The sequence below is a fragment of the Trachinotus anak genome, unplaced genomic scaffold (genome assembly GCF_046630095.1).
Source record: "Trachinotus anak isolate AG129_WGS33_773 ecotype Australia unplaced genomic scaffold, CSIRO_AGI_Tana_v1 ptg000023l, whole genome shotgun sequence".
In the NCBI taxonomy this organism is placed as follows: Eukaryota; Metazoa; Chordata; class Actinopteri; order Carangiformes; family Carangidae; genus Trachinotus; species Trachinotus anak.
Window position 1 is genome coordinate 10,719,545 of NW_027273874.1, and position 12,617 is coordinate 10,732,161.

Consider the following 12,617-nt stretch of genomic DNA (forward strand, 5'->3'; position numbering starts at 1 on the left):
CACACAGAGACACACATACACACAGACACACACACAGACACACATACACACAGACACACACACACACACATACACACACATACACAAAGACACACACAGACGCAGGTCACAGGTAACTTCCTGTGTTTTTCCTCTGTGACCCCGTTAACACTGAACTAGCTCTGGTTCTTGAACCGGTTCCGTTCAGGACTCTGGGGACCTAGGGACCGTCCAGGACCAGGCTGCTCACCTGTCTGTGTTTGTTCTGTTGTTCCAGGTGTCTGTCAGCAGAACCCTGTCTCACCTCCATGACGACTCACCTGTTCTCCATCCTCTGTCCCACCTGTGGACACGCCCACTGATGTCATCACCTGCACACCTGAAAACCTGATGGTTTTTAGTCACAGTTACTTTGGGGGGGGGTCACAGCCACTCGGGGGGGGGGGGGGGGGGTCACAGTCAGTCAGTGTGTAGGGGGGGTCACAGTCACTCAGTGGGGGGGGTCACAGTCAGTCAGTGGGGGGGTCACAGTCACTCAGTGGGGGGTCACAGTCACTCTGTGTGTGGGGGGGTCACAGTCACTCAGTGGGGGGTCACAGTCACTCTGTGTGTGTGGGGGGTCACAGTCACTCGGGTGGGGGATCACAGTTAATGTGGGGGGGTCACAGTCACTCGGGGGGGGTCACAGTTAGGGGGGGGTGTCACAGTCACTCAGTGTGGGGGGGGGTCACAGTCACTCAGTGTGGGGGGGGGGTCACAGTCACACATGAGTTGTCTGTTCTGTCGACGCCCTGTCACACAGGAAACCTCAGCTGTCAGATACGAGGCCCAGAGTCACTCTGTCTTATCTGATGGTAACGTGTCACTTCCTGTTCTAAGTGTGAAGTTTCCATGACGATGAAAAAATGTAAAACACTTTAGTCTCAAAGCAGGAAACTCAAGAGTGCTGGTGTAGAGAGACCTGGGTCTGAGAGGAAACCAGGACCAGAGGTGGACTAACATCCAGGGCCTCGTTACCTGAACTCAGGTGTAGCATGAAGACCCAGCTCACAGGATGTACAGGTGGACACACCTGTTACTGCGGCTGTGGGACAGATCACATGACCAGACGTCTCCGTGTTTCCTGCTCTGAACCCTCAGTCTGTCTCCTCCTCCTCCTCCTCCTCCTCCTCCTCCTCCTCTGTGTTTAGACTCTTCTGCCACCTGCTGGTCTTGTGTCTGTACTGGATCTCTCCTGGTCTGGTTCTGACCGTCGGTGGTTCCCAGAGTTTGTAAGAGCAGAATGGGGGCAGAGCCTTCAGCTATCAGGCTCCTCTCCTGTGGAACCAGCTCCCAGTGTGGGTCCAGGATCAGACCCCCTCTCTACCTTTAAGATCAGGCTTCAAACTGTCCTCTTTAATAAGGCTTGGGGATGTTGAGGAAAAGAAAAACTCCGAGTCTAGTTCCAAGTTTGCTGTGGTGGTGTGAGTTTATTGGAGTTCCAGGTCATGGTGAGCCTACCGACACAGAGTGGGTCTGGTATCAGGAACTGCTCTAGAATGCAGGGCCAGCGAACAGATATACCCTGTCCCCAGGTGTGGTCGCAGACAGTTCATGAATGGATCGTATAGTGGATGTGTATTGGTTAGTCATGAACAACAGGTAACTCAGTAGGGGGGGCAGGGATGGCTCCCAGACAAGGTCAGAGACAAAGAAACAAAAGGACAAAGGCATGACACTCAGGTAGTAAGATCAAGGCTCTGGTCAGCAGGGGAGCGGAGACGGGGAGGGTAGACACAGGAGTATGATCAGGAGACTCTGACCAGCAGGGGAGGGGAAATGGGAGGGAGCAACATTTGGTTGAGATTGCCCCAGACGTGTAATGGCAAATGTCTCTTCAAAGAAAGTGTATGTTGCATATGTAGATTTTCTTCCTCAGGGACTTTATTATTATTATTATTATTATTATTAATATCATTAATATCATCTGACGCTCTTAGTCCACTCACTCCTGTCTCCAGGTTCTGGATCATGGTGGACCTGTTGGGTTCCTGTAGGGTCTGGACCGCTCAGACATCTAGTGGTCATCAGTCCATACTGCATCTCCATCGGCCTGATGGCGTCCATGAGCTGCTACACACACACACACACACACACACACACACACACACACACACACACACACACACACACACACACACACACACACAGTCACACACACACACACACACACACACACACACTCTGCAAAATCTGAATAAAACATCTGACTCTTCTATAAAAGACAAAAGACTGGACATAACAACTGAACTACGACTCCCAAGGTGCATTTCACTGACAAATCACAGAGCGTAAATTCTGTCAGGTGACCCTCTAACAGCTTGTTCTGTTCGAACTGGTGTCAGACCAGAAACCTGTGATGGTTCCAGTTACACAACCAGCAGCTCCTCACACATTATTGGTCTATACTGGTTCTGTGTGATGTCATATGCTGTGTGTGATGTCATATCCTGCAGCTTGTGTAGCAGGTGGACTCCTCCCAGGAGGTGATCTGTCAATCAAACCAGATCAATCTGATGATCTCAGTTCAAGTCACAGTACTGAGAGTGTGTGTGTGCGTGTGTGTGTGTGTGTGTCCCAGTAACAGCAGCACCAGTCTGTGGTCAATGAACTAGTTTTACTGGGAGAGAGGGCGGGCGAGCAAGACAGAGAGAGAGACACTGGAGAAGACAGCGTGGAGAGCAGAGCAAGATACAGGGTGAGATCATCATGACACGACATGTGACATCACAACACATCACATGACATCACGTAGTTAATCAACATTTGAGAAAAACAACAAACTGTAGACAGTGGACACTCAGACTACATTTCCCACAGTGCTTTAGGTCACAGGTGTGACTCAGTCACAGGCGTCCTGCCACAGGTGCAAAGAATTTTATTTAAAGACTTAGTCAATATAACCAGACCTGAAGAACCACTTGAGTCCAGTCCAGTAAAGTCCAGTCCAGTCGACTGTTCACTTTGGGTCAGTACAAACGTAAATACTCTGTCCCTCCCATCAACAACATGACGACACACTATGTCTCCTCCCTCTCCTGTAACCCCTCGCCCTTGTTTCTCCGACTCCTCCCCCTCTTCTCTGCCCCCCTGACTCTGTTGTTGACCTCTCACCCCCATCCTGATAACGGAAGTGGGCAGGACCACAACATACGAAGGCGGGACCATTCCAACTGTGGGCGGAGCTGTCCGAAAGGAGGGCGTGTCCGGAGGAGCAGCGATCGATCCTTGGACTGACATACGACTTGTCATCACCACAGTTACCATGGAGATGAGGCAGCTCTAGAGCTCGGTCTTTAATAGAGGCCACGGCCCTTGTACAATCAATTATTAATCAATCTGTTATCTGATTTATAACTAATGGCCTTATGTCATCATATGTAGTAGTGTATTATCAGGTGTTTGCAGCGAACCTCTTCACCATGAGGATCAACAGACGCCTCAGTCTTTCTACACAGACTCACTAACGGCTCCATCATGACAAACAGATCAGTTCAGGCCACGCCCACTCCGTCCGCATTAGAATAGATAATAATTAGAACAAAAACTAAACTAGCCTTTTTCTCAGTAACCAACACGTCCAGCCTTCACCACATCACCAGGAGATAGTCCCTAAACCCATCATTGGTTACCACAGTCCTGGAGGCGTGGCCTATTGACCACCTCTTATAACCAGACTTGGGAGCATGTGCAGATCAGGAACCCAAACACCTCTGTAACATTTCACCCACAGATGGCGCCGGGGTGGTGATGGTTCAGACAGCTGTAATCTTTTCCTGTTCTCTCATGTACGCTTCATGTTCCTGTGTCACGTTTCTGTTTGTGAATAAACTTTAAAGTCAGAGAAACAGTTTTATTAAAGAGCTTCTTGGTCTGAAGAATTTATTTTATTATTTAAATCAGATTTAATTTATTGCTAAATACCAGACTTATTGAAATGTTAGAGGTGTTTGGGTTCCTGATCTGCACACGTTCGCAAGTCTGGTGATAATCACATTCTGGCGAGTGTATTATTAGTTTAGAAAAAAGCTTTTATTGTGGTAAAACAGATAGTAACTGATTATCAACGGTTTCCAAATTTTATAATAAATCAAGGAAATTCCTTAAACCTGTATCCCAGTTAAACATGTGTGTGGATCCGTATAACCGTGTAACAGAACCTGTCTTAATTAACAGAATACTAAGCTGCCACTATAATCAATTATTAAATCATTTTCAGACATGGTCTGATCTGTCCTCCACCACAGTAAATTAGTTTAAATGAGTTTTAGACTGTTGGCTGGACAAACAGGACATTATTATTATTATCATCATTATTATTATTATATTTATGGTCTAAAACTGTGGGAAACAGCTGTTTGCTGCAGCTTTAATCTACAAACACAAAGAAGAAAAGTACAGCAGATAAATTCTTTTTATTTTGCAAAAAAACCCCAAAAAACAAAACTGAGTGAAACGTGAAGCCATGAAATCATATTTTGAAAAGACCTGTACAGATACATCACTTCCTGCAAGCGTCCAATCAGTGTCCAGGACCAGAGGTCACGCACTTTGCTTTGGTTTGACGAGCCTGTGTGAACCAATCACATCCACTGAAACCCTGCTGTCCAATAATATTCTCCTCCATGATGTGATGTCATCACACAGTCATTAAACAGGCTCAACTCTTCAGCCAATCAGCTGTGAGCTTACAAGCAAAACTAAAGGAGTAACAGGCGAGTGTGTGTCCTCCTGCCTCCACCAATCACTGCCCTCTGCACCATCTGTTTAAGGCTGTTGCCATGGAAACAAGAGACGACAGTCAGGCTGCACTACCTTCAGAGAAACACGCGTCACATCCTGTCGACGGTGACATCACTTCCTCTGGGCAGGGCCTTTGTGGAACAGGTAGATCGGGCGCTGGTTGCCTGGAAACGCACATACCTTAGTGAGAAATCATCCTGACCGATGACTACAACTCCCATCATGCACAGCTGGAGGCTCTAACGATGCCCTGAATTATTTCTTCCTGTCGGACAAACTGCTTCCACATGGTTCTCACTGCAGCAGGTTCAAACACTGAAACACCTGACGTGATGTCATCAGTTTGTTCATTTCTTCTTCTGCTGTGGAGGTCAACACGTGTCACCTGCAGCTGAACTCCGGAGCTGATTCACACTCACCTGCTGTGACCACCTGCCCCCAGAGGCAGGACACAGTAATTACAGATGACGGAGTTATGTCCTGTGTCGAGCAGGTGTGTACACCTGTATGTGGTGTGTACCTGTGTGTTTGAGGAGCCTGTAGGAGGTGAAGCCCACACTGTCAGTCAGGTAGGAGGTGAACTGTTCAGGTCTCATCCTCACGCTCCTGTAGTTACGATACGTCGTCTCCTAGGAAACACAAACATTAACAGGAATGTTCCTTTAAATCAGGTCCTACAACACTGTGTGTGTGTGTGTGTGTGTGTTACCGAGGCCCTCTTGCTGTGGCTGTAGCTGCTCCACGGCTGCGGCTCCAGGATGAATAATCCGCCCGGCGACAGGCTCTGATAGGCCCGTTTGAACAGTCTGACCACGCCCCCATCACCTGCCTGCAGCTGAACCCATTTGGTCACGCCCAGACACATGATGACATCATACTGTCCCTGCCCAGGCCACGCCTCCAATTCTGACACATAGTTACCCTGTGGGAGGAGTCACAGCTGTGATGTCAGCAGGGTAATGTTCCATTTATTGATTGACACCTGGACTGTGAGACTCACCTGGATGAAGGTGATGTTGTTGGGGAACCTGGAGGAGGAGGAGGAGGAACATGGAGGGAGGAGCAGAGGAGGAGCAGAGAGAGGACCCCGACTCACCCTGAACGACAGGGGGAAGGGGAGGAGGGACAGAGCCTGCTGGAACTCCTCCATCACCTCCTCTTCATCATTCTTCACCTCCTCCTCCTCCTCCCTCTTCACCTCCTCTTCCTCCCTCTTCACCTCCTCTTCATCATTCTTCACCTCCTCCCTCTCTCCTCCTTTCCTTACAGAAGGAGAGGAGGGAGGAACCCTTCTCTTCCTCTCCTCCACCACAAGGTCATGTGACAGGAAATGCCTGATGTTCTGTTTGGCGGCGTGGACCAATCGTCCGTCTAGCTCCACCCCCAGGATGTGGGCGGGGTCAAACCTCCGGGCAAAACTCAGTGTCATGTGACCTGCGCCGCAGCCCACGTCCAGCACCATCTTGTCTCTGAACCAATCTGCTTCCAGGAGGTGGAGCCGCGGGTCATCCTCCACCCCCACCCGCCCCTCCCACCTGTCACCGTAGAAACCATGGTAGCCATAGTGACGGGTGTGGTTGCCATACTGGTAGCGGTATTTGTCCTTCTTCTTCCGTGGTGGCTGAGTGGAGCCTGACTGAGATCCTCCACACCTACAGGGGGCAGCACAGGCGTCATGTGACCAGGGCGCCCAATCAGATTACAGCATTTGAATTCAGATGTCATACTCACATGCCAGCTTTAGCCCCTCCCACCAGCGGAGTTTGGAATTTGGTTGTCTGGGCCGTGGTTGTTGTTGTGGTGACGGCACCACCATCTGCCAACCTCGTCGAGGTGGTGCGTCGCCGTCTCTGTTGGCGACCATCACCCTGGCTACTAGGTTTGTGAGCGTGGCCAGGTGGAGGGTGGGTGTGTCTCCTGGGGAGTACGGGGGGTGGGCCTACATCATCTCGACAGGTGATGGCCGTGTTGAGTTCACAGGGAAGAGGAGACGCAGACACACTGCCCTCTGTGGTCAACAAAGGAACTGCAAACAATACACAGGATCACTGTTATCAACAGGCTATTAACAGGTTATTACCATGTTATTAACATTGTTAACAGGTTATTAACAGGGATTTAACATGCATTTAACAGGTTATTAACTGATTATTAACAGGTTATTAACATGTTATCAACAGATTATTAACACATTATTAACAGTAACCGTTATTAACCCGTCAGATTATTAACAGTCGGACTCCCCTCTGGTCAGACCCAGGTCACACCTTAGGTGTGACACAGAAACATAAAAACATCATGAATTAATAATATTGATGAATCAGGTCTCATCAGTGAGTGATCAGCTAATCAATCACATCTCAGTATAACACTGTTTACAGCTGTATGTTCCTGCAGCGTCCACTAGGTGTCAGCAAAGATCCAGGTGTTCTCACCTGTCAGTCCAGCTGTGGAGGGAAACAGTCGAGCTGGTATCACCTCCCTCTCTCCTTCACCTCCTCCCCCTCCTCCTCCATGGTGCCTGTTCCTGTGTCTCCTCCTGGACTTCAGGGGGGACAGCAGGACTCCGCCCCTCCCCTCCCCATCAGCCCCACCCCCCTTCAGGTTGAGGGGGTCAGTGATGTCACGAGGGACCAGGATCTCTACTGGGTCTCCACCTCGCGACGGTAGGGGTGAGCACTGTGGTGTCTCCTGATTGGTTGCTCTGAGGGGGAAAGGGGAGGAGTTTGATGTTTAGAAGGTTTCTAGCACCTGATTCCAGAGTCAACGTAACACTGGGTCAAAACAACCCATCAGGACCGGGGAGAGTCAACCAGTTAACCCAGTATAACACCAGTCCCACTGTGTCCCTCATTATAATCCTGGACTGGACTCATTTACATATTCACACTATCGTGATGATAATTCATTAAAGAGCTCTTCTCTAAACAAACATCGTAGAAACACATAGAACCAAACAGAGTCACCAGCTAAAGGCCGATCAATCAGTATGATCATTACAGTCTATCAGAAGTAATCTGTGTGGTCTATAAATGAGGTGAAATCAGGATCAAGTGATTCAAGTTTCTCTGATTCAGGTTGAAGCTCCAGGACTCAGACCAGGACTTCGGCTGTGAGCTGGTTCATAAGAGTCCGGACCTAAAGCTCAGCTCTGTCAGTCTCTGTCAGTCTGAGCTACAGGAGGCTGATGTGGTCTCTGAGGTCTGTGGGTGAGGCCGGTGAGGAGGCTGTGGTGGTGGGGGTGTGAGGAGGTGGGGGTGTGAGGAGGTGGAGGCGTCAGGTGTGATGTGTCCCACAGAGAACCAGCAGGGGGCAGGATTCGATTTGTCCTGGGAACCAATGACAATGACGTCACACAGACAGAGGTCAGAGGTCAGACACAGTGTCTATTACAGAAACCTCACTGGTCCCAGATCTGACCCCTGAGGGACACCATACTTAGCTGGAGCTGAAGACGAGGTGAGGCCATTAAAGGAGACACAACCTCCTGACTGGTGTGACGAGAACAGTTCTACAGCTGTGCCAGACGTTCCCTCCTCACATCAGAACAGAACACATGTGGATCAGTGGACTCAGGGTTTCTGCAGATCCACCAGGACCCACAGCTGCTGGAGTTCAACGCTGCAGTGACTGAGGAGTCACTAACAGCTGTCGTGTCATGGTAGCATACAGATGTTAGCAGCTGTGTGTCTCTCTGCTCACCAGGTGCTGCACTCTGACCTGGTTTCAGAAACATCCTGTTCATCCACAGTCACATCAAATATTCACCATCTGTCTCAGGACTCGTCACAGTTTCTGCGTCAGGTCTTGAGTTATGGCTGAAAAATATTTTGTTAGGTCAAACTGACCTTGACCTTTGACCTTTGACCACTACAGTCTAATCAGTTCATCTTTGAGTCCAGGTGAATGTTTGTACTCAATCTGTAGACGTTCCCTCGAGAACGTGACGGACCTCTGGCTCTGACTGTCGCCGGTGTGGAGCCAATAAGAAGCAGTAACTGTTCTCGTGGTCACTGATTTAGGTGACCTCATCTTCATTATCAATCAAATTACTCTATCGATTAACTGATTGATTATTTTGTCACAGAACAGGCTGTGATGTCATTACAGGTTTTTCTGATCAACAGTTTATTGACATCTGAACTGGAACCATCAAATGTTTGATATCAAATGATTAATTCTCCTGACTAATCAATTAATTGATTAATTGACTGATCAGCTCCCACCTGTTGACCTCTTCGTCCAATAGCGAGTTGAGGTTCAGAGGGTCAAAGATGTTCCCACCCAACAGAAAGTGACTCGGCAGCACAGGCTCTGATTGGCTGGCACTGTTGGCACGGCGACGGCGCTTGGCCAGCCCCTTGAAGCCGACACCCATGGAGTAACGTCTCTTTCCAATTCTCTGAGCAGGAGGAGGGGGGCAGGTGAGGGGGGGCTGGCTGTTTCCAGGAGGCTGGAGGCCATTTTTAGGACAGAGGGGGCGGGTCTTAACCAGCTGCAGCTGCTCTGATAGGGTGACTGTGGCAGGGAAGGCGGGGCTGGCTTTTATGGGCGCGTCATGAGGAAGGATGGTCTCTTTGTCCAATGACATCCTGATCATCGTCCACCTGGGGACAGCTCAGCCAATCACAGTGACCTACAGAGAGAGGGGAGGGGTTAGTTTGACTGACAGGAGCCAGAGCCAAACACATCACACAACAGAGAGATGGCAAGCAGAGCTGAAAGGATCAATAGAGGCATTGATCTATCAGAAAAATAATTAATAACTAACAACTGGTGAATTGTTTCAGTTTCAGAGTTTTCTGTCACAGGAAATGAACTTAATCAATAATAAAAATAATCAATAAAGATAATCAGCACTAATGACATGAGGACTTACACTCTTCATTTGTACTGAATCTAGATGCATCAAGTCTGATAATATCGACAGTTCAACTTCAGAACGACCACATGACCACTACATGGTGTTTATAGTGCTAATGGCTAACGGCTAACAGCTAACGGCTAACTACTAATGTGAAACAGGTGAAATAAGAGAAGGTATCAGTCTTCATAAACCAATTATCAATTTCATCATCAATTAATGTTCTGATCATTTCCTGTTCAGCGACTGACTCCACATCAGTCTGGGTCTAAACTTGTTAACACGGCATTAATTAGTCCAGGCTTCATCACAGCAGTGACCTCAGACTCATTCAAACAAAACAATGATGACCTTTGACCCCTCGTCACAAGTTCTACGTCTACACTTTAAAACAAAGATTTCATGTGAGCAGAGTCGACTGACGCTGGATTAGAGTAAAAATTCTGAGATCAATACATATGCTGATGTTCATATTCTGATTGGTAGATATAGGTTATTGATCCATTTGTAGGGGAGATGATTGGTTCTTCATTATGTTCTGTAGTTTTCATTTGAACACATCAGTCAGCATCTACACTGATACTGATCTGTTATCGACAAGTATCGATTGATAGATAAATCAGCTGCTCGTTTCCACATCACACACCTGCACAACATGACAACAGGTAAATCAACATCAGGTGAGGAGGCACAGGCAGCTGCTGGTAACAGTTTTAGGATTTACACGTTTTTATCCTGACTGAGGCTGGAACAGACAAACAGGACGTTTTGATGAAATCATCATTGAAGCAGACGAAGCCTCAGACTGACACCTGGAGGATCCAGATTCGTTCTGACAACGACTCAACATGCACACAACCTGTCACCACTTTATTAGGGACACCTGTTCACCTGCCTTTACAAAGCTTAGACATCAAAGGTCCTGAGAGCTGTTTCTGTTCTTTATGCACCTGAGGGGTCAGAATATTAGGAACACCTGCACATAATTCAGTCCAGTATAACACCATCAGAGGTGAACCAACACTGTTGTTCTGACAGTGAAGAGGAAACAGTCAGCGAACGACTCGTTTCAGCATCAATTAACCTGCAGATTATTTTGTCCATGAGTTATTAGTTGAGTCCAGGATGACATCAGCATCGGTGCACAACCCACAGATGTTCAGTTTGTAATGAAGTGAAACACAAAATCTGAAAACTCTCATGTTTGAGGATCATTTTTTAAGTTAAATAATGGATCAGACGATGATTAAAACAGTCACAGATGTGTTTCCTGTTGTTTGGATCCAGTCAGAAGATCAGACCATCAGTCCTCAGCAGTCCACAGGTGAACTCACTACAGCCACACACAGTGTCCAGCTCATGTCACAGCAGCTGGACCAAACTCCTACAAACACACGTGATATAACACGTACCTGTTATCTGAGACGTGTTATTAACCACTGTGGAATAAAGTGTGACCTCTGTGTTAACCAGATCTGTCGGTCCTTAAAGCTTCACTGCAGTTTGTTATTGATCAGAGGACTGACTCAGATTAAACAGGTGACTGCTCATCGTGGGGGGGGGGGGGGAGTCAGGTGTCTAGAGCTGCAACTGCTCACTAACCTATCATTATCACTTATCTATCAGCAATCGATCAGTGTGAAGTCATACTCACTGTCCCGCAGGGTCCAGCACCAGTTCACTTGTTGTCGTCCTCAGACCCCCACCTCTCTGTTTCCAATATTATCACAGTCTCAAAGTGTGTGTGACAGAAATAGACCTCTGTGTGTGTGTGTGTGTGTGTGTGTGTGTGTGTGTGTGTGTGTGTGTGTGTGTGTGTGTGTGTGTGTGTGTGTGTGTGTGTGTGTGTGACTCCCCCTCCCCCCTGTACCCTAAAAATACGTCCTAACCCCGCCCCTGCCGACTCCACCAATCCCGGAGCGTTGTCATGAATAATTCAGACCAACCATAAGAAACAGGTAAACAGTTAGCTTCTCCAGCTACCTCCGGCTAACATGCAGGAAGCAGCTAGCATGGAGCTAACCCACATACACACACACTAAAGATAAAGCAACTACCAAAACACCCGCGAAAACCTGCTCCGTGCGTGAAAACAAACACCCACCGATCTGTTCGTGCATGTGAGTGCGTGTGTCAGTGTGTGTGTGCGGGCTGATAAGCCATTACTTCATCTAACACGGAGAAGTTCCGCTGCAGCTAACTGCTAACTGTTAGCTCCTCTCACCAAGCCCGCTGTTTTATACGCCAGCCCAGGGGCCACATGAGCGACCACAGAGCCAACCAATCACATGCAGAGCTGAGTTTCCGCCTTTCCCGCATTGCGACGAATCAGAGCCGAGCAGTCGTCTGATTGGTCGCAGCTCGGGGAGGCGGGAGAATGGCTGGAGGAGAGAGGCGTCCTGAGCGCTGCCTGACTGGAAACACGGACACGGCTGAGAAAAGCGATTTATTATTTAAATAAAAACAGCTCCGGTACAAACTCACACAGCGGGTGTGTTCTTTACAAAGCTTCAGCCAGAGACGAGCGATTTTCAGCCTCTTTTAGCTTCACAAAGAGCGGGAACTCGTCTGCTCCTTCATTTAAGGACTCACTCCAACCTCAGGTAACAGTGTCATGGTGGAGCAGCTGAAAACACCTGAGTTATAATCCACTAACACCTCTAAAGTCATCACTGAGGGAAAAAATAGAGAGAAATAAAAGTAGGTTGTTTATTCTATAACCGTTAGTAGTGAGTTTTCAGCTCAGTTAGTTTTAAATTAACTTTTCATCTTAAATGACTCACCCAGATTAACAAACCAAACTTTACATACTTCTCATTTCCCTGCGTGTTCATGAGAACATGTAGTGTTATTTTATTACAGTGATTAAAACAACAGTGTTTTCATGCAAATAAATACGCAGTTACAGTTATAACTGTAACTATATCAAAGTCAGTGTTTGAAGCAGTATATCATCATTAAGGTCCTGAAGCAGCAGCCACAACATGTAGGT

The 12,617-nt window shown here is 47.9% G+C and overlaps 1 protein-coding gene across 5 annotated transcripts; it reads right to left on the reverse strand.

Moving 5' to 3' along the window:
- Positions 1 to 4,414: 4,414 nt before the first annotated feature.
- Positions 4,415 to 11,882, reverse strand: mepceb (methylphosphate capping enzyme b). Of its 5 annotated transcripts, none has more exons than XM_071459439.1 (9): positions 11,280 to 11,882; positions 8,988 to 9,397; positions 7,197 to 7,465; positions 6,493 to 6,787; positions 5,981 to 6,413; positions 5,762 to 5,914; positions 5,471 to 5,683; positions 5,282 to 5,390; positions 4,415 to 4,925 (listed from the first exon to the last, which is right to left on the reverse strand). In XM_071459439.1, the coding sequence occupies exons 2-9, from the start codon at positions 9,359 to 9,361 to the stop codon at positions 4,873 to 4,875; spliced, it is 1,899 nt and encodes a 632-aa protein (XP_071315540.1). In that variant the 5' UTR covers positions 9,362 to 9,397; positions 11,280 to 11,882; the 3' UTR covers positions 4,415 to 4,872. The 5 variants fall into 5 exon arrangements, with proteins under 5 accessions (XP_071315540.1, XP_071315539.1, XP_071315536.1 ...); XM_071459438.1 differs by having other exon boundaries at positions 5,762 to 5,935; XM_071459435.1 differs by adding an exon at positions 10,272 to 10,370 and having other exon boundaries at positions 5,762 to 6,413.
- Positions 11,883 to 12,617: the final 735 nt, after the last annotated feature.

Coding starts and splice junctions, on each gene's coding strand:
- mepceb (XM_071459435.1), bottom strand. CDS start 9,361: ATGATCAGGATGTCATTGGACAAAGAGACCATCCTTCCTCATGACGCG. Junction 7,466..8,987: donor TTGGACGAAGAGGTCAACAG/GTGGGAGCTGAT, acceptor TTTCCCCCTCAG/AGCAACCAATCAGGAGACAC. Junction 6,788..7,196: donor CTCCACAGCTGGACTGACAG/GTGAGAACACCT, acceptor TATTGTTTGCAG/TTCCTTTGTTGACCACAGAG.